Below are 24065 nucleotides of genomic sequence, written 5' to 3'. Positions count from 1 at the left end.
GAAAATAAAAAAATAATTTGCATATATAATAATTTAATAAAATCAGGAGCCATAATCGGGGACGGAGACCGTAAGCGCGCGCCATTTCAAGTATTGGGGCTGTCCCCATGATAAGGGACAATAATTCTATTTTTAGAACAAATTGCGCCATCATGTGCGGCACACGCGCGTACATGCTGCGAGGATTTCTGCGGATGTCGCGCGGGGGAAATGGCGTCCGAAATTCCCGAAACTTTTCATGTTTTTGGCCCACAACTCAACGCGTTTATGTCTGTTGGAATTTTGCTTAATTAAGTATTTTCGTCGTAAGCTGCTCCAGTTTGAGTGAAGTAAGACCGTGTCGAATTTAGGTATGTTCCCCTTTAATATATCGCTGACCAAGTTGTGTTCCGACGGATGCTTCTTTTACCTGAGCTGTACATTACTCCACTTTAAATTTCACATACGTTGAAGATTAACAGCTTTTCCATTACACAGCAAAAAACTAGCTGGATATATTTAGATATAGCAGAGCTTCAGGACTTCATGGTTTCCTAGCGCCTCTTACCACACGCTTGTGAGGAATTTGCCAGTCTATCGCAACCGAAAAGTAAAACAAAACAATTGCTAGTTTGAGTTTCGCCTGAATTGTAAGCAACGCTTGATGTTTCATCAAGGCCCAATAACTTTACGTCCGTAGATACTGCTCAGTTTTATTTGTGTAAAAATCCAGAAAATTCTCTGTTGTCGATGAATGAGAGCGCCCGCCGAGGCGTGTTTTGTACAGTCAGTAAACATGACAAATTGGACTTCCGCCGCACTTTCGTGTGAAAACGTACATCGAACTCAAACAATAACTCTATAGTTTTTAAATATGTTTAAAATTGATAAATGTTTTAGAACATATTAAAAGCTAAGCTGGGAATATGTGAATAAAGCAGAAATAATCAGCAAAGTTACAATGACGCTTTCTTTAATCAACTTCGAATAACGATTTTGATTTTGTTGATTGAGTTATCAAAACTTCTTGTCTATTTTCATTTTCGCAGTGTAAAACTTCACTACGCTTATGTTGAAGAAACACACATGATGTTAGTAGCCTTTTTTACGTTCGTGAAATTTGTTGCAGCATCTCAGCACAAAAGATAACGAAAGAAATCTTCGTCAAGATTTGTTGACAATTGAAAACACCGACTCGGACTTGAAAGTACACGAGCTGCACTATGCTAATGAGCTAATTGTACGCGTCAGACTTTCCTTTCAAAAACTTTTGCAAACTCACCAAACAAGCAGAAACAATAAGAAACCATCAAAACAGGTTTTGGTTATGATTAAACATTGTCTGAGAAACTCACAAATTAACTCGATACCAGAGTATAGAGTTTTCTTGCTATATTCTTAAGTCAGAACAAACTCAAAAACGTACGCGTAAGCTTACAACAAGCGCGAGCGAGTCTTATTATTCATTCCCAGCGCGAGATTGAATTCTTGTTTTCGACCCTGAAAAACCCACCTTTTCCGTTAGCTCAGAGCATAAAACTACATATAAGCGCCCTGGTTCGTATTCCCTGCCTTATTCCCTGCCATCACGGTGAAAAATACGCAAGAGAATTTCGCAACTCCCACCATTTGATCACGCAACGTGACAGCATCCACGCGAGAGCCCCCGACATGTGCGTGGATCCGCGCGGATATATGACGTCAGGATGGCGCAATTTGTTCTAAAAATAGAAAAATTGTCCCATATCATAGATGCGCGCGGATCCCAAGACTTACGGTCTCCGTCCCCGATTATGGCTCCTGATAAAATGACATTTACCTTGTGCAACACCGTCTCCCTGTCTATGGGACAAGTACAATACTGCCCTTGTCGTTCGTTCCTGTATAAAATAATAACCAAATAAAACTTTCGCATATGCCATAAGCTAGTGAAAATTCCCGTCGCTATTTTGTTTTTTCACTGAAGAATGCTTACAAAGGAAATATCAAGTGAACATCACTGTTTTAAATGAACGGCAGCAACGTTGAAAATTTCGCCAAAATCAGTTACATGCGAATTAACTTTGATACACTTAGAGCCTTGTGTTACTGGTTCTTGCCACCAATACAAAAGTTGCTCCAGGATCTAAGCAACTTGACATCAATAATTCAGTATGAAATCAACTAATTACGTCTAAGGTAAGGTAAGGTAGGGTACGGTAACTATATTTTAAGTCGTAAACGTAGGGAGTGGCTGCCCAATCTCCAGAGCCAGGGGCTCAAGATAAAAATTAAACTCACGACTATTTACAATAACATTACTTCTTACAACTACTATATTCGCTATGGTGAATTCACGATTAAACGACGCAATACGTCGCTCGAGAGCGTCCTGCTATACTCGAATCCACCTTGAATCAAGACATAAAGAAATTAACCAACTGGTTCACAGCGAACTATCTGCAAATAAACGACACTAAGACTAAGACAATGACACTGGGTAGTTCTCCTGATACATTCAATTTTTTAGTTGATGACATGTCCATTGAAATTGACCCGACTCTTAAAATTTTAGGTGTAACATTGGACCGGGACTTGTCCTTTAAGCCCCATGTTACGATCATGCTGAAAATACGTGCATTCAATACGTACCTCTGTAGATATTCGTTAATGCATTCTTCGCAAAATCTATGGCCACAACTGGTTTGAATCGGTTCCTTTGCAGGCATCTGACATATTGGGCAGAGAAAATCTTCATCCACTGGATTCACAAACGCTTCGTCATAACCAAATGGTAACGACGAATGGTTCCTTGCAACGTCCGCCATTTCCTTCTGGGTGTTGGACGAAAGCGAAAGCCTCTTTGAATAAGAGCTTTTTTTACAAGCTCTGCCAGTCTCTTCGCGTTCTATCTAAAGCGTGCTCCTAGCCTAAGCAAGGCCATGGGAACTAGTGAGGCAGTATACGTATTCACGAGAAGCATGCCGGGAAAAGATAGAAAAATAGGTCTGCAATGTGTGCATGTATTTTAATTAAAATTGACTGGCGTAGAGGCAGATATGTGAAATCTACTTCCCAATCAAAGGGTTTCTTTTGGCTACTGACTTTAGCATAGATGACAAGAGTACCCATGTACCAGAGAGTTTTCAGTTTTTATTTCGGGTATGCCGTGCAGGTGAGACAAATAAGACACGTGTTAGTTGAGTAAATAGCCTGCGAACAGTATTTTCCAAAATTTGGAAGCGCCATTCAGAATTCAGAGCGGTACGGGCAGGCTCTTCTTCTCCCTTTCCTCTCCCTCTTTTCTGCTCACAGGCTAGTTGAGTAAATTCAGATTCATGACACTGAGGGTGAGTGACTGATCTGACACAATTTATCGTTTGAATTTTCTCTTCGATTTAATTTTTATGAAATGTAATGATAAAATTAGCTGCAATGCAAAGAGTTAAAAAAGTAAAGTTTAGAAATATAAAATGAAAATTAATAGTAATAATAATAATAATAATAATAATAATAATAACAATAATAATAAAACTAGTAATAAGAATGTGTATATTTGTAAAGTAAAGTAAAGGGTAATTTTATTTCGCTGATTGCTTCTGGTGTACAATCGATGACACAAACCGCAAATACTTTTGCTACTTTTCTGTGACATCTTAATTGTCTCTGCGACAAGTCATTCCAATGCTCAGCTCTTCTCAATTTTATTCATTCCTGTAAATTACCTTTTGCTTCCTTTTTTCATAACAACAAGAATAATTAGACAATGGGCGAGACTAAAAGTTATTTTACTGTTTTTTCTTTTTGTTTTGTTTGTTTGTTTGTTTGTTTGTTTGTTTGTTTTTTTCAATTAAAAAAACTAATGCTCTCTAATTTGCATAATTCAACGAGGATACTGTTCCATTATTTAGTTCCAGTTTTCCCCTTACATTGGGCTCAAAATCCTTGGAATAGTTTAGCCGGCTACGCCCTCTCAATATTCAGAATGGATATCTTAATATGTAGCTTGATCTGCAGAATTGATGCGTTGCTAAAACTAATGAGACAAATATTACATAAATAAAGAATTCCAAACTACTACAATTAACACCTGATTAAACGGGTTGATGTCAACAAATTCTGTTCTAAATATTGAAAATGAACTTAAGCTGGTTTAAGAATCAATCAACTGGCAAGAGGCAGACCAGTTGCCTATTTGCACCTAGAACATAACCGAGGTCGGAATTGGACTCGGACCAACCAAGACCAACTCCTGCTCATGGACATAGCAGTGCGCAGGGCTTGAAATCGGGACCTCCGGATTACTGTGTTAGCTCCCTTAAAAACGCCGCCTCGGCCATGTTGCGTCCAATACGTTTGCACAGTTATCGTAGTTTTCTTAGGAATACAATTCCCTTGCGTCTTTAAAATGGAAGGAAATGTGAATTAAAGAATACTATTTAAAACTTCGGATCATTGAATAATGCAATTCAAGGGTTTTCATTGGGTTAGCCATCTGGCATATATAAACAATGACCATCATTTGTCGTGAAAATGCGCTCGAATATTTGTCCCCGCATATTATCTGTTCCGAGGAGCGAACAGTTTTCTACAAGCGTAGCCAGAAGAAATCTACAGAATCGTTTACAAATCATGCCCAAGGACAAATATCTGAGAATATTTTCGCTCAAAATGGAGACTATTGCGTTTATTATGCTTCATATATTTTTCGCAACAAGCGCAGTTTATCTCTCGGGTATTCCCCAGTTTTAGCGGAGGCATATTCAATCACGTGAAGAGAGAAGCGTTCAGATCAATTGCACGCGAGCGAAAATATTTGAAATATGGTAAGCGTGTTCGTATTTTGGGGGGAACATCTTTATTTTATTTTAGTTTTCTATGTTTTGGAGGCGTTTTTTTTTAAGTAAATTATTCCCCTCACTGCTTGTTGGATATGAGATGGTTATCAGACAACTCCGCCCTATGCGCCTCTCCCTTCTCATATCCAACGCGCGCGAGTGGAATAATTGTTAACTCAAATAAAATAAACTAAATTAAGGCTAGTTAGGCTGATGGGAATTTTCGTAAGAGACCACAATTGAGTGAGACCATGAACTACGTTGCTCGTCATAATCTCAGCACTATTAAGATCGTTTGTTCGTAACAAAAAGAAAGATTCTGAGGTATTCTTCCAAGTCACCTTTTCGTTCTTCTAAGACAGAGGGCCAATCTCTACTTGAAGAAACAATGTGTTGTTGACAATGTAGCGTCTTGTCTTTAGAATCCTGTGGGAGACAAATCTATCAATGATATATATGTAGCTAGATACATCTGAAGTAGGCTTACTTTCGTGAACTATCACAGATTGTGCCACGTTTTGCCTCTTAATTGGATCATTTTGTTGATCAATCAACGTAAATGTGGCCTTATAATGGAAAGGCCAAGCCAGTATGTTGTCGTGATCGCCTTTCATAAAACGGAGGTATACTGAAAGATACCTGTTCCTTTTTGACTGATTGCCATCTGGTTCAATACCGACTGACATCTTGTAACCCGTTTTTCCAGTGAAGAATGGCTTACTGTATATTTCATCCTCAGTTCCATTGATGGCCCGTTGTAAAATTTCGCTGAAACCATTTATCTTCCACACAAAAGTGGAGGATTCACTTCTCAATACAGAGACCTCTTTCTCCTGAGCGGCCACCTTTGCATCAAGAGCGACATTTGCCGCTGTCAACTCTTTCACCTGCTCCCTTAGTATTATTTTCTCCTGGTCAAGTTCTTCTTGCTTCAGTTGGAGCGAGTTCACCTTTTCCTCAAGCTTTCCAGTAGTTTCTTTAAAAGTTGTACATGCTAAGTCAAGATGCAGCTTCATTGTGGACTGGAGATGGGCTTCGACTTCCTTCCTCTGAATCTAAAAGCAGAAGTTAACAAATTATTTACTCTAGTAATTTAGCCGCTACTGATAAAAAGGGATCGACTGGTTTAGTTTGATCCGCCTATTGCCTAGTTGGTTGACAATCGAACGTCTCCAAAGAGAGAGGGAGTAAGTTCGAATGGCGGCGGGCCTATCCGTCTTCAGTACGATCACGCTGGATCTGGTCAGCTAGCGTTATCGAGCAAGGACGTTAAGTCGTTGGTTTACCGTCTTAACGTAACCCCCTCTTCTTTTTAACCTTCACAGATACTCTCAATGGGACCGTTAAAGAATCGTTCATCAGTCCGTCCAATTACTATTACAAACCCTTATAAATCATACTCTTCGTGACTAACAATCGATTTCTATAACTCTTACCGTACCATTATTACAGACAGAACTACTTTTCACGATAACTGCAGAAATTCTCGCGCTCTCATTGCTTAATTTTCATTGTCAATAACAGGACAGCCGAATGATTTTATGATTTTTTTTTTATATGCTTAAATGCTTAAAGAAAGTTTATAACCTCCCCTTTGTTACCACGCTCGAAACAAAGCTTCAAATTTTTCAATATAAAATTATCCACAACATACTTCCAACTAGGTGTTCCCTTTTCCGTATGAAGCTATGCGATTCTGAAATCTGTCAGCTATGCAAAATGCAACCGCAAACATTGCCTCACCTATTTTACCTTTGTTCTGTAATTTCCAATTTCTGCTCTGCATTTCAAAATTGGTGGTTTGAAAAACATAAAAACATAATAACTCTTACCGAACGTAATATCCTTTCTGGTTGGCATGATAACACCACAGAATCAAAAGACATTTTAAACTATGTCACCTTGGTGGCCACGTATTATATCTTTTGCACTATCCAAGACAGTGATGATGTACCCTTTGACGGCTTTCCTTCTTTACTTAAGAACAAATTAAATACTTCACAACAAATAGCAGTTAAAAATACAACCTCTGACAATTTCAACAAAAAGTGGAAAGACTTTAATTGAGTGTTTTTTTTTTTGTTTTTTTTTTCATTTTACTCACGTAGTTAAGTTATTAATTAATTTAATTAATTCCTAATTAATTTAATCAATTCTTAATTTAGTAATTGTTTCCTACTAAAATGTTGTACTTTGTAATAGTTTGTAATTTTTTTTTTGTATTTTTTTGTAACACACATCATTACCTTCTGTATTATCTTTTGTATCTCCTTTAATCGTCCTATAGTAGTTCATGTTGTATTAATAATAATGATAATAATAATAAAAAAATGATTTTATGATTTATGCCATGCGTCAACGAGCGAGAGCGGACAACCTGACAATTGGTTATTGTAAAAAAACAAATTGACGTCAGTTTGTTAAACTTCCTTCTTAAATTACTTCATATTACCTTTGCATTGCAGCCCATCTGAGCATACGGACAGGAAACCATAGACAGCGGACAGTGGTCGTTAGTATGAGATGCAATCTAAAAAGTATCAAGATTGACTGAATATTAATAACTTACCTTCCTTTTCCTAACATGCTTATAGCTATTAAAATGAAACGTTGTCAGGGTTATTAGAGTAAGTTTCGTTGAGATAAAGGCATATTGTATCATTTTAGTTGAACTGCATGTTGAAGTAGTTTTCTTGTAAACAGTTTCATTTCTTACGCACTGCAGCCAAAAGGCCTCTGTAGTACTTAATTCAGTATACATGCGCTCTAACCTTGTGTACTAACAGTGGCGGTTCCGGGCGCTCTTAATAAAGGGGGTTGAGAGGACCCAAATGCCTTTTCCCGCTCGAGTAAAGCGCAGAGAGTTCAACCATTCTTCAGGACACAACGCGTAACTATGTATTGTTCAACCAAAAATGGGGGCGACTCTTCTTGGCCCATATCTTTGATTCATCAAGCCAGCTAATAAACCAGTATTTTTGTATTATATTATAATCGGTCCTTTACGGCAGATAAAAATTTGAACATGACTAAGTTGGAATAATTTAGAGGGAAACATATAAAGATGGCTTGAAGGAAATACAAACCTTTAGAGGCGTTGATCGAAATTAAGGCACCTACCTCTTCTTGAACGATAATTTCACCACAATTATTTGGGCATTCCACGGGCTTCTTCTCGCACTTTTCAACATGATCCTACGGACAAACATGGAAACACACATCTCGCGCCTATTACCTTTTATTTTCAGCAGTGCCGGTACTTTCCAATCTCGGCTTTCGAGTCTTCGTTCCTTACCGCGCAAGCTTGACGAAACGAACTATTCTAGAAGGAGTTCCGTTATAAGATCGATTTTGATTGGTTTTTAACAATAGAAATGACCCAAATAACACCAGCGACTCGATTCACCACGTGTTTGTCAGCTAGGCATGCGCAATTCGAACGGAAGTCCGTTCTTTTCGGACTTCCAATCAGAACTTTCCGGGGTCGTGCGCTCCCTGACCGCTGGTCAAGGAGAACGAAGACTCTCGGTACGAGGTTGTAGCATTTTTCATCACTAAGACGACAAAAAGAATTGCGAGTGTGCAAATCACAGCCCAGGATATTAAGGTGGACGTTTAATGAATTAGGTATAGGTTTGGTGGGGTAAATTCTTAGAATAAGCCTGTTACAAACAACTTTTGTAAAAAGCTTAAAGAAAAAATAAGCAAAGACCTGAAAAAGGTGGACGAGTAAAGAGTCAATTGGAGCATTGCATCCAACCAAAACTCCCAGAACTTTCGAAATAGCACCAAATGGTGCGGAAATTTCCTTGGAAAGTTTTACAGAAAATCCGAAAATTGTTAAAGTGTATGTCAGTGACAGATATTTTTGCATTTGCTTAATGGAATCTTCATGAGATCATGACATGGAAATCGGAGAAAAATGAATATAGTTTTCTATTCACCGCGTTTTAGCCATCTAAACCGTCAATTTCTCTTTTGGTTGGGTCAAAGTTAAGACCTGCAACGAGTCAGGCTGTGACGTGATATACACTTTAAATTTCCGAAATGTGCACCACTCAACCGAACATTCCGGAAATTCTGGGCTGAAAATGAAATGGAACAGAAATTCCCGGTAAAAATTTTCAAAAATTTAGGTATAGCTCCCGAGGTTGTCTACTAACTAATTAATGAATTTTTATGTCTCAATTGACATTTACTGGTGTGTGGGGGGGGGGGGGGCGGGGGGCGGGGGAGACTTGAGGTTAATGACAGCACTGTGGACGCTTGGTTTCATGCCAAGTTGCTTCAACCCACCTAATTATTTAGGAAATCAGTTATTAACAATGGACCATATTATTCTCGTTATTGGACTGGAGTTAACTTGCTGCTGTGGGTAATGCGGGGGGAATCTTCGCAAATGTAAATGGCGTTTATGTCTGTATAAGACAAAATCCGATGGAAAATCGAGCAATTTCAGTTTTTAGTGGACAAAAACCTGGTACCAGAATGATTGTAAGTACATTACAGTTCTTTCTGCGTTTTCCAAAAACTAAAGCTATAAATAATTGCCTGAAATAACACCAAAAGCAATTTTCTCATAGGAATTCGAGAAAATTTCAAAGTTCAGAGAAATTGCGCAAACGTAACACAGGTAAAATTTCATCATCAGTTTCGTTTCACCAGTACTTTCAAGTGCTTCATATGAACTTCAAATTTGTTTTCGACATTTGACGTTCTTCGAAATGATTTTTTATGAGAAGATATTTAAAACAGTCGCACAGAAGTTTTCACTGTATATGATGCAAATAATCTCAGTACAAAGTTGTTGTCCAGTTGTTACTCGAACTTCAGCTGGATTCCTTCTTAATTTTTTTCTTTTTCATGATATTTCTCCGCATGAGCCTCCATTGCAAGCTAGTTCCAGTCCAATACCGAGAATACAAATATGGTTTATTGTGAAACAGAGTACCCTACTAATGACGTACTTGAATCACACACTTTGGGTGCGACTTATTACAGTGATCACAAACTACAATCCTCCACTGGCACGAGTTTGTCGCATGCTCTTCAAGTTCCTTCCTTTGAATCGTCACTTGACAGTTTTCGTTGGTGCATGAAACAATTTTGAAACTGCAAGACGCTAGATGATGCTGTTAAAGTAAGTTAATGTATTATTAGTATGCCTTAAAAATAGAAAGACAATTCTCTTCTTCAGTTACTCGGCTGATTCAATATTACTCTCATTTAAGAAGGCTGGCAACAGTTTCCAGCACTTTTCCAACAGTTATACTTTGAATGATGAATACTACTTCTGTTTATTAAGTGATACTACAATATTGGCATCACGTAAATGCCCAGCCATTGGTGAACCGATAATGGTAATCTTTATGGCATAATAGGTTACCATAGCAGCTGAATGACCAGCTAGAAATATCCTTAATTTTAGCTTTAAGTGCTTATAACTCAAAAGCAAGTTCGGTGACCTCCATTTTTTATTATCGAATTGTGATAAGCATGATGAGATGCAACTTTTTGCAAAGTTTAAAAAATTCTGTATTGTGGGTTCAGAGCCACCTTAAATATTTGAACATTTATTTATTTTTTTATGACCATAGCAATACCGGTGCAGTGCTCGTGTTCTACCAACTGAGCTATCTCACTAAGTGGCGTAATAGCGCATGCGTTACAGGTTTACCTCGTTCTCCCTCAGTTCACCAGTCCACTCGCAACCTTCGCTGGAACATTTTATGGTAAACGAAAGAATCTTCCTTCCGGTGGCTTTGTCGGGAAATATGTCCTTTAATTTAACAGAAAAAATGATAAATTATCACATACATTTAAAATATTTAACTGCATTTGTGTTATGGGCCTGCTAATGCTTGTTTATAGTGAGCCTCACAGCCGCCTGGAGGAGGGTCAACGTGACGACCCATACAACGGCTTCGTAGGACACTGGCTTACCAAGCGTTCCCGTAAGAATTAGAATTTTTTTCATCTCCACCGTAACTTGGCCGCGTGAATTCGGGAACGCCAGCTTTGGTTTTGCTATGGGCAAAACCAAACGTATAAGTGAACAAAAACTGATTTACTTTTGTATAATGATATTGAATGATAAACTAGCAATTGTACTGTTTGTGAAAGAACTGAACGAAAAAGACGCGCATGAAATGGTTGGCCTTGGACAGAGAAAACTTCACCTTTCCGTGGCGGGATGGCCAACCTTTGCCATGTAAAAATGTAGATGTAGATGAAAGAAAACGGGTCCAGAAGCCTCTGCAAAAGCTCTCGCGAGCGTATTGACTGTTTGCGTTCAGTTTATGTTTCTCTCTTTTCTGATGGTTGGCTGGAATAAATTTTCCCATGATAGATATCTTTGCTTTCTACGAATTCAAACTCGGCAATTAGCTGAGGTCATCAATATTTTCCCCGACCGCAAAATACCGTTTCGCTGCGGGACTCGACAAACACGACGTTTGAGTGAAACCATTAACCCAATTGCCAGACTGCATGGGTGGTAGTACAGTAAAGAGGCTTTAAACATTGGGGTTTCCTGGACTATAGGTCATGCCCCATGAGAGGAAACTCGTTGAGTTTTTCTGCAAAATCACTGGCAACAGCTGCAGGCATTTCCTTTTTTCTCCTTTTCCACAACCTTATCAGTGTTCTTCCCCAATGTCTCGTAGGGGGTTAGCCTCCCACGCAGACGTTCTTGCTTAGTTAAGTTCGCAAAGATTTAAACGACCCAGTGCAAACTATTGTTTTTTTCCGACTTGTTTTAACTTGTCGATAATGACGTTGTTACCTTTTGGTGGTCAAGTTGCTCTTTGTCAACAGGACAACTACACTCTTGCCACTGGCTTTCTTGGCTGTGAACGAACATTAAAAATTGTTACGACGTTTTTTAACTGACCGAGCGACTATATTTATCACGTGTTACTTGTTTACGAGAGAGCAAGCGATGGGAAACGGAGTATTTCCTGGGAAAGGGCAAACAGGCTTCAAAAGAATTTTTGAAAACTTGTAAGAAGGCTTTGGCAACGTAAAATAACATATCATAATATCTAAATTAAGCCAAGCCTAAAAGCGGAGCTCCTGGTTACAATAAAGTAACCTGGCTTGAACCTGCGATCCAACTGAAAACCAGTATCTGGTCAGCGGCCAACTTCAAAAAACACGTGACTTCATGAGCTCTAATCCAGAAACCAGAAACTGCAAGGGACCGCATACGATAAACGTTGCCAACATAGGATCTACAAGAGATCTGATCAGCCAAAAAAATGTATGAAGATAAACCATAGACTGCAAGGCTGATACTACGTGAAAAACGTTTCGAGACACCAACATGACAAGAACCGATAAAGTAGGATCGCAACAGTGGACAGCTGTTTCGCCCTTCTTGGGGTTTGTCAGCACTGTGTAGCGAATATATATAACGCCAGCCCAACAGCCAACGCGTATAAATTGCAAGGACAAGGACAAGGCCAGCCAAAACATTTAAACATTCAACCGCATGGCCAGTACCATTATCAGTTCTTGTCATGTTTGTGTCTCGAAACGTTTTTCACATAGTATCAGCCTTGCAGTCTATTGTTTGTCTTCATACATTTTTTTGGCTGATGAGATCTCTTGTAGATCTTACGTTGGCAGCGTTTATCGTATGCAGTCTCTTGCAGTTTCTGGTTTCTCATTTATGTATTTTCGGATCGTAGGTCTTTTCAGATCCGATACGCTGCGTGTTTAAAGCATGGTACTGGCCATGTGGTTGAATGCTTAAATGTTTAGGCTGGCCTTGTCCAGCCACATTAATTGTTTTGCTTTTCGAGACACCAATCGTGACACTTTGCCTCCTTGCGCCCCGAAACACGTGAAGTGGCAACGCGTGTTTCGGGGCGCAAGTGAGTTCAAAGTACGGAACTTGATGTAGTGAGCGGGTCACTTTGCAATTTATGTGCGTTGGCTGTTGGGCTGGCGTTACATATCTTCGCTACACAGTGCTGACGAGCCCTAAGAAGGGCGAAACAGCTGTCCACTTTTGCGAACCTACTTTTATATCGGTTCTTTTCATGTTGGTGTCTCGAAACGTTTTTCACGTAGTATCAGCCTTGCTGTCTAATTGTTTGTCTAATCCAGAGCCCGCATATGGTCACATGATATTAGTCAGCGGATACCTTGTTTTGACAGGTGTTGATCAACCATAACATGGATGTCCAATATCAAAGATGTGCGCCATGTTGCGCGACGTCGTCGTCGTTTTTCGTGGTAGGGCGCACGCGCCCACGATCCATGCCGCTAGCCATGTTGACCATGAGAAAAAGAGTTGCATGGTTTTTTTTATTTTTATACACGCAATCGGTTATGTTCCTATAGTTATGGTGCTCCGCTTGGCGGCACCTCGGGACGTCGGAGCTCCGCTTTTAACATTTGAGTCAGCTTTAAGCGTGCGTCATCGCGTGATGACGTCAGCGACAAGTTTGGAGAGCCGAAAGAAGTAGCGTGCAATTTCTCGAAGCGCAGTGAGACTGGGCAACTCTAGCTTCCTTCATGAGCTTCCCAAGTGAATCGTAACTCGATGATGCACGGATGAAAAAACATGAACCAGTTGTTTTGTATCACTGCCAATGGAAATGTCGAAGCAAAGTTAACTTTGTTCACGCCATAAGAGTGCATCACTGGATTGTGACGCATGTATAGAACTAGAACTCCGCTTTAAAAGCACCTCTGCTCTTTCGATTCAGACATCAAATGCGTCATTTATTTAAATTAATGTTTCGGCTGATAACTTTTTTTTGTCTACCCTGGTGTGTTTATTCAAGCAAGGACCTGTGTTTTAACATGCTAATCAATCGGTTACACACGGCGCAATATTATATCAAAAGTTTTGACTTTAAAAGCACACGATCAATCAAGGAAAAACACGACTTTGTTTTAAAAGAATTAACAGACAGTCTAGAAGAGTTTCATTCAAGTCTGTTGTGACTTGTCGAGTAATATCATAAATACAGATTTGATCAGATAAGTTGAAATTAAAGCGCTCAAACACAACTAACATATCTATCCACAGTGTTCTCGGTCATAAACACTTGTTTGATAATTTTGAAATATTGCGAGCATGTTTTATTGAATTAAACTGGTAAATCTGAATCATAATCGCCATCTACAATATTGAGTTAGTTGATAAAGCGAGCGATGGCCTCGCTGCAAATTGATGTCCATAGAAACAACTCTCCACAAAGGCGTATTCAATCTCAAGGCAGGCTCATACTGGCGACAATTGCAAAATGATTCAAGTAAAAGACTGTTTTCCTCTAAATTAATCTACCATGTAGTTCACACTTGTAACAATACGGAGCAACTTCAGAATACCCGACCACTTTATTTAATACAAATTGATATTTTTGTTTTTTCCTCGTGTTCCTGGCCAGAAATAAATACGAGCGGAACAATCATTTAACAGCACCTCTTCGCCGTATATCCGTTTTCCTGTTTTCAGCAAATTAGTTTGGATAAGATGCACACATACAAATAATAATAATAATAATAATAATAATAATAATAATAACACCAACCTTGCCATGTGTTTCTCGAGGCACTGCCGACAAAATCTGTGACCACATCTCGTCAGAACTGGCTCTCGCAAAGGCAGTTGACAAATTAAACATAGCAAGTCATCGTCAACTGGACTCGTGAAGTCTTCCTCGTAGCCACAAGGTAATTTAATGCTTCCCGTTTCCAGCATGTTGGATCTAACTGTATGAAATCTTCAGTCTAACGTGAAAACAGACGAGCTACTACGAGAATATTACGATTCTTACAAATATTACTGTGAAAGTCAAAAAACCGTGAACACTTTGATTTGATTTTGACATGTCGATTGTGTAGCCACCAATCAGATGCGAGATAAAACCGCAAAAAAAAAACAAACTAACGGTGTCTCCATCAGTCATGAAACCACACTTCGATCGTTTTTCCTTCCAAAGAATGGCTGTTACCCTGTAGTTTTATAATTACTCATTTAACCTGTTCTATTTGAGTAAGCAAACTGGAAATTCGAGCGACTTTAAATGACGTGTGGCTCAAACCTGCACGCGCGGACTTGCAGCCTAAGGCTACAAAACCAGACAGCTCTTCTATATTCAACTTCATCCGTTGCTATATTTGGCGATAAAAATTATAAAGAACCCTGATAACTCCAAACTAAAAAGAACAATTTCTATAGAAAGTGAAAGGATTTCGGAAGAAACGAGGGTAAGGAGCAAAATAAATAAAGAGCAGAATATTCTCTTTTTTAAATAATACGCAACTACATGTGACAATGCGCGCTGCCGACCATACGTGAAAATTTCCTAATTTAAAAAAGATTATCGTATTCTGCACCAGAATTATGGGTTTCTGTAAATAAACCGATATGTTAGGTAAAAAAGAAGATTTCAATGAGAGTTCCAGGTGAAGAAAAAATATTCAAGGATTTGGCAGAAATGCAGCAGGGAGAGACTGAAGTCTGGAAAGCGGCTGCGGCAAGCACAATCTAATTTATGCAAGTTACGCATTTTCCAGCGACTTCGCAAAATTCGAAGGCAAGACCGGCACCATTAAGATACGATTTCCTTTCATATAAACACAGTCATGTATGCTAATTTTGCTCATCTTCAACACAGTGAATTCTGCCGTGTACGTGATGAAAAAGCGAAATTTTTCTCGAACTCGCGACAGCAGATCCGCTCCTTCAATCAAAAGAGCGACACTAAAAACAGCTGTACAAGTGAATTATTAGTATGCAAATTTCAGGCTCTCGCTTTTTCGCGCCGTTTTGATGCGGCGGTTTCCAGGCGAGGTTTATTTACGAAGAGTTCCAGTCGAGAGGTTGCAAAGTAGTTAAGATTTTGTAATGTAAAAACTACGGGGAAACGATGGTTTTTGGAAGGCAAAATGATCGAAGCGTAGTTTCGTGTCTGATCGAGAGAGACCGTTAATTATGTCTGTTTCTTTCTTGTCGTTTTATCTCGCATTTGATTGGTGGCTACACAATCGTCATGTCAAAATCAATTCAAAGTGTTTACGGCTTTTGACTTTCACAGTAAATATGCTAAAACGTCCTAGAGTCTAGGAAAATTAATGGTCCTTCCCAGGCTCTCTCTCCTCTGCCTCCACCCAGAATCTGGTGGTAAAAAATCTGTTGGGCGGGAGGGGTGGCTGAGTGTTCTGATTGTTGTTGTGACAAATGTTGTGGGTTTCAAATCCGCATGCAGTCGCCAAAAACTACATATCCGTACAAATCCGTTAAGAAAATAAAGAAGAAAAGATGTGGTCAATGAAACATGTTTTTGGTCTCTTTATTATAGTGTCACAAAATAAATTCTAGTAAATTCAATATTAATTAACTTGTTTCCAGCCACATTTGCTGGAAACATTCCCAACATAACAAGTAACATTTCTGTTTTTAAATATTTCTCACAACCCTTTATCATTCTGAAATAAGTCTCTCTATTATCAACATTTTGTAGAACTTTCGCTCTAGTTTTTGAACATTAATGAAATTTTATAAGGATTTCAAAACATAATGCAATTCTTGAAAGCTTGCTTCATGCCCTTTCATTAGAGGTATGGCTTACCATATAGCTGCTAACGTGTGTGGGAAAATAAATTGTGATGAATTATTCGCTATTACAATCAAAAGAATTGGACCTGAAAACATCAACTAACGGCTTTCCAAGCTCAAATCACGATAAAAGAAAAGGTGAAGTCTATATCCAAGCCGGTAACCTGACACACCAGCGCTTATCTCCAGTATTAGTAGCATGAGGAGACTAGGAGTACAAATGTACTTCTACTCGCCCTCATCTCCCCGGGTGGGGTGCTTCTTCATCGCAGGGTCACAGTCTACTAAATTAACGATAAAAATCAAAGCCCTATGGACTTATTGTAAATTACAATAAATATTACCAAGAAAAAAAGTCCTAAAAGTCGAGTAAACTTATCATTCGAGTTAAGTGATCCATAATTGTAATATTTTTACAGTGAAATTCTTTATTTTTCGCATTACTAAGATACGATTTTCTTGACATTTTGTCCTCAGTTACCTCGTCAGAGCTTAACAGTATTACTTCGTCATACAAAAAGACTATGTCAGCTTAGACACAAACCATCACGTTTACTGTGGAAGGCCAATCTCAACTTGAAGAAATAATGTGTCGTCAACAATGTATCGTTTCGTCTTCAGATTCTTGTGAGATACAAACCTGGCAATGCCTGGCAATTCAGTAATACATGAAGTGGGTCCGGGCCTGGCACAGCAGGAATCACTTGTGCTTGTGAGCAAAGCGCAGACCACGTTTTGCCTCTTTTTTGGATCATCTTGTTGATCGATTAAGGTAAATGTTACTTTACGATGAAAAGGCCAGGCCAATATAGCGTCGTAATTACCATTCACGAGACCAAGGAATACAGAAACGTACCTGTTTTTCGATGTCCGGTCGCCGAGTGGTTTCATACCAACTATGAGTTTGTAGCCATGTGGTCCTGTGGAGAATGGGCTACTGTATATTTTCTTGTTGCCGTCTTTCATGGCCTGCTGTAAGACCTCAGTGAAGCCACCTATCTTCCACACAAATCCAGAGGATTCACTTTTTAGTTCTGACGCTTCCTTCTCTTGAGCGGCCACCTTCGCATCAAGAGCGACGTTTGCCGCTGTCAACTCTTTCACTTGCTCCCTTAGTGTTATTCTTTCCTGGTCAAGTTCTTCTTGCTTCAGCTCGAGCGCGTTCATCTTTTCCTCAAGCTTTCCAGTAGTTTCTTTAAACGTTGTAGATGCTAAGTCAAGATGGCGTTGCATCTTGGACTGGAGATGGGATTGGACTTTCTTTCTCTGAATCTAAAGGCAGAATTTAACAAAGGTGCACGTGTAAACGCAGAATTTAACAAAGGTGCGCGTGTAAACGCAGAATTTAACAAAGGTGCGCCCAATGAGACCCAGCGAAGCGATGATGGCGGGACTCGGGAAAGGGGAAACAGGCTTCACCCTTCAATTTTCGAACAAAATTGACTGATAAATCAACTTCTCTTTATAAAAACACCAGCAACCTAAATTTGACTATCCTCGCCGTACGTATCTTACGTCCGACCCATACTGATACTTTTCAGTCCCTTAAGCCTGGTTTAAGCACAAGCGCAAGCATAACAGCTCTTTTTTGCACTGTGAAAACGGCCTCGACGCAAGCACAAGCACAAGCATCAAAACACTTCCTTTTCTTGTGCTTGCGCTTGTGCTTACGTTTGCTTTATGCCGTTTGAAAACGAAAAAGTGAATTTTAAGTTCGCTTCTGCTTGTGCTTATTCTTATGTCGGTCGACATTCGAGGCTTAGCATAAACACTTATGCTTGCGCTTGTGCTAGTGTAAACCAGGCGTTACTCTACTGCGCCGTTCCTGCCATCATAAAATTAGCCGATTGCTACGTGACCTATGCGTCATTCTGCGTCGTTACTTTTTACACTCGCTATAAATAAAAAAATTCTTCAATTCCTGATATGGTCACAAACCGAAATGGATTTCTCTCAGTGCTATAAACTATTTTAGATTGCTGACCTTTGAATTGCAGCCCATCTGAACATAAGGACAGGAGACCATGGACAGAGGACAGTCGTTGTTGGTGTGAGACTCAATCTAGTTTAAATAACAAGATTTTATTATCTAACTTTCATTTAAGCTCCAGGTTTTTCCTAGCATGTTGATAAAGGTATAAATTTAACAAAAGGTATATATTAAGTCTAACGTCATGCAATTTTCTCCTGATCAGTTCCATATCGTGTACCGTCAAAATCTTGAGTGTCTGTCAGAGGCAGTTACATCGGTTGTAGCGTTGTGTACTTGCAGTGACAGATCCACAGGTGCTTAGAGTGAGTCCAGCGGGACTTTTCCCCTAATTCAACTCAGTAAAACAAAAAAGAAGAGGCACTGACTTGTCTGAAAAACTGGACTTGCGACCCGAAAAGAATTCGGATTACTTATATTTCGTGTGAACAAAAGAAGAAGAATCGTGCCCGCTTAGCTCTTTCCTAGAGTCACCAATGTTAAGTACTAGAGGGTTGTTATACGATATATTTGTATTCTCGGTATTGGACTGGAACTAGCTTGAAGTGGAGGCTCATGCAAGTGAATATCATTAAAAAGAGATTAATGTCATTTGCATTTGAAAAGACTCCCCGCATTAGCCTCACTTGCAAGCTAGTTCCAGTCCGATACCGAAAATACGAAAATGTTCAATTTTTTTTTTGGCCTCAGTCGTAAGGAGCTATAATTAGTTTGTCGTTCTTGAAATTTTCCCAATTTCATCCCAAGAGGTTTAGTTAAAACTAAAGCTAAAAACACACCTCAAAAGAGCAAAGAACGTGTATTGAAATTCGCCTGAGTCAGTTCGCGGCGCAGTCACGTTGCCCTTTTAGAATGGGATGTTTGGGATGTTTGGGATGTTTGCATCTGAAATGACCCTAGTTAGGATATAAGTTACTCGACTCAGTTATTTTACTGTGAAAGTTTTCATTCAACATGGGGTTCAGAAATAAATAACGTTTATTAGTTGTTCTAGAGTCAATTGGTACATTTCAGCATAAAAATGAAATTGACTGCCACCCCTACAAAACGACATTTGGGTTCTTTTCACAAGTTCCGACAGGCAGCCCCGTCATCTTCATAGGGGGGGTGCCACCTGGGACCTACCTCTTCTCGAACAATAATCTTGCCACAGGTATTTGGACATTCCACTGGCTTCTTCTTACACTTATTATCAACATGATCCTACGGACGTGTATAGAAATACATTTAATTCTCGAACTCATTAATAATTCATCAAGTTAAACAAAGGAAATCATAACCGTGCGATGTTTGCAGTTACTTTAACTTAATCTTGGTATAACTAAGTCCTCTTCGTTATGGACCATTTGCTTTTGTTTAATTTCCGGTCCACAGCTCACAGCCGGTCTCAAAGGGAAGTTTTAAAGTGTATTTACATTCAAAACTTTAAGCCACAAAATGCGCGCACCAAAAAGTTAATAAGAAGTCAGTTCCAATCATGGCAATCAAGAAGCCAGATAACACATCTGCGCATCTCAGGGTGTAATTGTTGCTAGAAGTGACAAGGACTACTTTTACCCTTTCTGTATTACATAATAATCAACTACACAACATCGGACACCCGCGAAACTAAAGTTAGTGTTAGACTTCACTGAAGCGGATTTCCTCATAAAATAAAGAAGGGGGCCCGCTTAATGGGGGTTCCACAAGATCTCCTATTCCTCTTTTATTTATCTACTCAACGTTTTTGTCTCTTTTAATGGTCTAGATAGGTGAAAGTGAAACAGATTTCACCCTGGAATTAAGTACCAGGGAGCCTCTATCCAACCAGAATTGGAAATCGGTACCAGCAACTTGTTGAAGCAAACTGACTGCGGTGAAGAAAGCTTCGATAGACTAGCTCCCCATGCAGTATTGACAGTTGCAAGAATTAAGTTGCGTGGTCTTGAGGAAGCTAGTGTCAATCTTATCAAACTAGTTGTAACTTACTTGAATCAAACACTTTGGGTGTGGTTCATTACAGTGATCACAAACTACAATCCTCCACTGGCATGCGATTATCACGTGTTCTTCTAGTTCTTTTCTTTGAATTATAACTTGACACTTTTCGTTGGTACAATAAACAAGTTTGAAATTGCAAGATGATAGGTGATCCTGTTAAAGCAATTAAGTTAATATATAATCAATACCGTCATACAACTAACAATGCAAGGACAGAGTAGAAAGGAATGATGTCTCATTCTCCCTTCGTTTGGTAATTTTTAAGACATGGCGTTCGTGTTGGGTTTGAGTTGTGTTCACTTTAGAGATAAATAATTCTTAACACAAATTTGCGATTTCATTTTCTTCATGTATCGCTTTAAAAATAAATAGTTCGGGAAAAATTTTCTGGTGAAACGTTTTCTATCGATCTCTCACTCCATCAGCGACCAAGGCTTCGACGTCGCGTAAAGACATTCTTACAAGACGGTTACAAGTCCATTAACTGCCTTAAATAGAAGATAACTGATAGACTGACTTGTCTTCCTTTATTTCTTTGCTAGACAATATCATAGTAGATAGTTTATTTCGCAGAAGCTGAAAATCCATGTTCATCTGATCATGGACTCAACTAAACTGAATCATCTAATTTTAAGTAGTTAAACTCGTTTCCATCCGGTACTAAAGCAATTAATTCATTCATTACGTTTAAAGGAGCTCGGTCACGGTTTGAGCATACTGAAAAGTTTAGCCTCAATTTTTCAAATGTGTCGTTTGCAATCCGTGTCAATCTTCTCCATTCTTAGCCATCCTTGTTCCTTTATGGTTTATCATTTTGTCTTTAGTGTTTTTCTATCTCATTAAACTGTTATTTTCAGGTTTCCTACGATTTAAAGGTAATTTTGTATGTGGCCAAAATAACTCAAAATACCACGACAGAGCTTCTTTAAGTTCTTCCCTCCGTCACATCCCCTACTATTTTGAATTTATTTGCTTATTTGAAGTTAGTTGTTTGTCTATATCTGAATTTGTTTGTTCTTGTATTGTGGTAAGGAACTCATTCAGTAAAATGAAATAAAATAAGTTAACCTTTGACGAAGCTGACTAAACGGCAAACGTTTAACTTGGAACACGAGATACTCGCTGCCAACCAGTAATATGCGCGACAAACAGTCAATCAAGAACACGTCATAGAGCACAACGTATACCGTACCTGTTTCTCCTTCAGTTTACCAGTCCACTCGCAGCCATCGCTGGAGCATTTTATGGTAAAGGAGAGAATCTTCCTTTCAGTAGCTTTGTCTGGAAATATGTCCTTTGAAAAAATATGTAAATTGTCACATTTTTTTAACAGTGACGAAACAGATGTATAGCTGCCTGTATCATGGAGTGATGCCCAGTGATGAGGTCATACGGAGGTAGGAATAAAATGGAATCAGAGGCATATGGTATCTTCATAGTAGGTTTACTACAGGAGAATAGCTAAAAGGCGTCCTTTTCAACTCCCACCCCACCCAACACTTTTCGCAGGGACGATTTCTAACTATGAATGTTTGTGACGACCAAGTTGAATCGTGTTGAAGCATTTGAAGAAATAAATCTTTTTTAAATATATCTATAATTAATCATTTCTGGTTTTAACAAAGATATCTGTCTTTTTAATCATTACTTGGCTTGATTAGTAGGTATGAAGACATTCAGAGAAACTTCTATATTTTGCCAGAGTGTAATCTTTCAGTTTTTTCAAAATTATTAAGCTCATTATTCTTATTAATTTAAACGTTTTTGCTGTATTTTTGTTCTTGAAGTCGTTGTTGTTGTTACCTTATGGCGGTCAAGTTCCTCGCTGTCAACAGGACAAGTGCATAATTCATGCTGGCCTGCTTCCCTGTTCATAGACAGTTAAGACTTGTTAGAATGTTCGAGTATAAGAAATATATATTATTGAACTAACTTATCTGGTCCGTATAGGACGAATTGCTTTTCAAAACATTGCACAACCTAATTAGTGAGCGGTTCATTAATGATCTGTACTACAAAGTTTGGAGCGCTCAGAGAACCAATTAATATTCTCCTTTTCATCTTGGACCAGTTTGCTGTTTTAGAGGAGGGCCCTACTAGAAACCGAAAACCGATCAAAATGTCTGAAAGCCGAAAAACCGCCATCAAAATCGTTCAAAATGATTAAAACTGAAAATTCACATACTTGAATCTACCAAGCTTGCTGCAACAGCGAGAGACGTGTATTCCTCCTCTTTTGAGGGATCAAGACATTTTCATTTAAAATCATTGCCTTTTTGGATTACTTTTAACCCTTGAATAATAGCTTTTCGATAAAAGAGCAATTAAATGCTACAAACGGCTGTCTCAGCAAAAACCTCACTTGAGCATACAAATTAACATTAATTTCTTTCCACTTCGTGGCATAGAGAAGATGATTCTACTCAGGATGACTCTGATCTCCAAATGGATTTGTTGTTGTTTTATTATTATTATTATTATTATTATTATTATTATTATTATTATTAATATTAAATTTTTGTAAAGCTTAGCTCTAGTTTTTGTCACAATAAACACTCCTCTTTTTTAATTATTATTATTATTATTATTTGCATAGAACACATCTGTACCAAATCTGGTTGTCACGCAGGGACTTGCTAGAGGACTAGAGGCATCAATTATTAAAGTACGGTCTCTCGTTAATTAAAAGACGACCCTCGTCTCTTGCGATAATTTAATGGACCTTTTCGGGATGCTTAGGGGGAAAATACATACTCATTTGCCCCCTAAGCATCCCATAATAGCTATTTGAAACAATATAATTCAAAATGGCCACCGTATAGCCGAAAAGGTCCATTTGCTACATCAATATGGCACACAACGTGAACTCACACGGTTTGAACTAATGAGGCCTAGGAACTACCGACGCAAATAAATAAAACCGAAGACTGCTTTTCTTATTACCAAAAACCGAATGCACTTATGTAATAAAACTGAAAACCGTAATAGATACCAAAACCGCAAAACGTAGTGGATATTTCGAGTGCAAAAATCGAAAAACCGATGTAAAATTGGCCAAAACCGTAAAACCGAAAACCACAACGCCCCGCGTTGTTAACCATTACGCAAGTTTCGCTAAGTTTGTAGTCTGCACTATTAAACAGTTCTAAAACTGTGGGCCCGAATAATCATGTCACGCTTAAAATATGTCACGCCTTGCATGTTTTCCGCCTGTTTCGTTGACGCACTGTTTGACTTTAGAAAGTAAAAATAAATAAAATAAGGTACGTTGATGGTGAGGTTCGACAGATATTTAGTCTATTTAGGCTCCTTTCTGGACACCTTGAATCCATTTTACATTACCTTCGGCAGCATTGTTTGCTTTCTAACACTATTTAAGCTCATCAAAAACCTGAGCCACCAGTCTTTCCTTTTTTGCCCGATTTTTTGGTCTAGAATACAACGCGCCCCTACAAAACCTTCTACTGATCATGAGGGGGCTCTGGTGATGTAATCTATTTATAGCAACTATGCCCGACGCTATCAGAGACGGGAGGAGATAACTGAGATAGGCGAAAATGGAGCTTATTTTTCTACAGATTCAACTCTCGGTGCACGTAAAAGCAGACGTAGTTTAGCCTTAAAAATTTTGAGCCCTCAGGCTCGAAAGACAACCGTGATAACACAAATCCTTTGTTACTTTATTATTACTTAAACACTCCCCACTGAAACGCTTTAGAAA

General features: G+C 38.8%; 3 protein-coding genes across 4 annotated transcripts in view; all 3 read right to left on the bottom strand.

The window, feature by feature from the left end:
• Window positions 1–24065, bottom strand: part of LOC145484217 (TNF receptor-associated factor 6-like) — a 204127-nt gene that overhangs the window by 178964 nt on the left and 1098 nt on the right. Inside the window, exons 2-7 of one of the 2 annotated variants that reach the window (XM_081462854.1) lie at window positions 22148–22211; window positions 21537–21638; window positions 20333–20497; window positions 19490–19567; window positions 18359–18436; window positions 16927–17646 (exon numbers count right to left, since the gene is read on the bottom strand). In XM_081462854.1, the coding sequence (XP_081318980.1) occupies window positions 16927–17646; window positions 18359–18436; window positions 19490–19567; window positions 20333–20497; window positions 21537–21638; window positions 22148–22211 (1207 nt within the window). Of the gene's footprint in view, window positions 1–16926; window positions 17647–18358; window positions 18437–19489; window positions 19568–20332; window positions 20498–21536; window positions 21639–22147; window positions 22212–24065 lie in introns of those variants that run through there. The other variant, XM_081462853.1, reaches the window with a different exon arrangement.
• Window positions 1364–3395, bottom strand: LOC145484295 (uncharacterized). Its single transcript, XM_081462938.1, has 2 exons — window positions 2611–3395; window positions 1364–1859 (listed from the first exon to the last, which is right to left on the bottom strand). Exons 1-2 carry the CDS (start codon window positions 2784–2786, stop codon window positions 1613–1615), a joined length of 423 nt encoding a protein of 140 aa, XP_081319064.1. The 5' UTR covers window positions 2787–3395; the 3' UTR covers window positions 1364–1612.
• On the bottom strand, window positions 3539–14516 carry LOC145484241 (TNF receptor-associated factor 4-like). The gene is made up of 7 exons (XM_081462882.1): window positions 14345–14516; window positions 11581–11644; window positions 10474–10575; window positions 9764–9928; window positions 7917–7991; window positions 7249–7326; window positions 3539–5851 (listed from the first exon to the last, which is right to left on the bottom strand). Exons 1-7 carry the CDS (start codon window positions 14512–14514, stop codon window positions 5150–5152), a joined length of 1356 nt encoding a protein of 451 aa, XP_081319008.1. The 5' UTR covers window positions 14515–14516; the 3' UTR covers window positions 3539–5149.

Source organism: Orbicella franksi, chromosome 4, assembly GCF_964199315.1.
Source record: "Orbicella franksi chromosome 4, jaOrbFran1.1, whole genome shotgun sequence".
Classification (NCBI taxonomy): domain Eukaryota; kingdom Metazoa; phylum Cnidaria; class Anthozoa; order Scleractinia; family Merulinidae; genus Orbicella; species Orbicella franksi.
Note: the sequence above shows the minus strand (reverse complement) of the source record. Positions and strands in the feature narration are given on the sequence as shown.

Coding starts and splice junctions, on each gene's coding strand:
- LOC145484295 (XM_081462938.1), bottom strand. CDS start 2,786: ATGGCGGACGTTGCAAGGAACCATTCGTCGTTACCATTTGGTTATGAC. Junction 1,860..2,610: donor ATTAACGAATATCTACAGAG/GTACGTATTGAA, acceptor TATTTTATACAG/GAACGAACGACAAGGGCAGT.
- LOC145484241 (XM_081462882.1), bottom strand. CDS start 14,514: ATGCTGGAAACGGGAAGCATTAAATTACCTTGTGGCTACGAGGAAGAC. Junction 7,992..9,763: donor ACCCAAAGTGTGTGATTCAA/GTACGTCATTAG, acceptor GTTTGTCCGTAG/GATCATGTTGAAAAGTGCGA. Junction 7,327..7,916: donor AAATTATCGTTCAAGAAGAG/GTAGGTGCCTTA, acceptor GATACTTTTTAG/ATTGCATCTCATACTAACGA.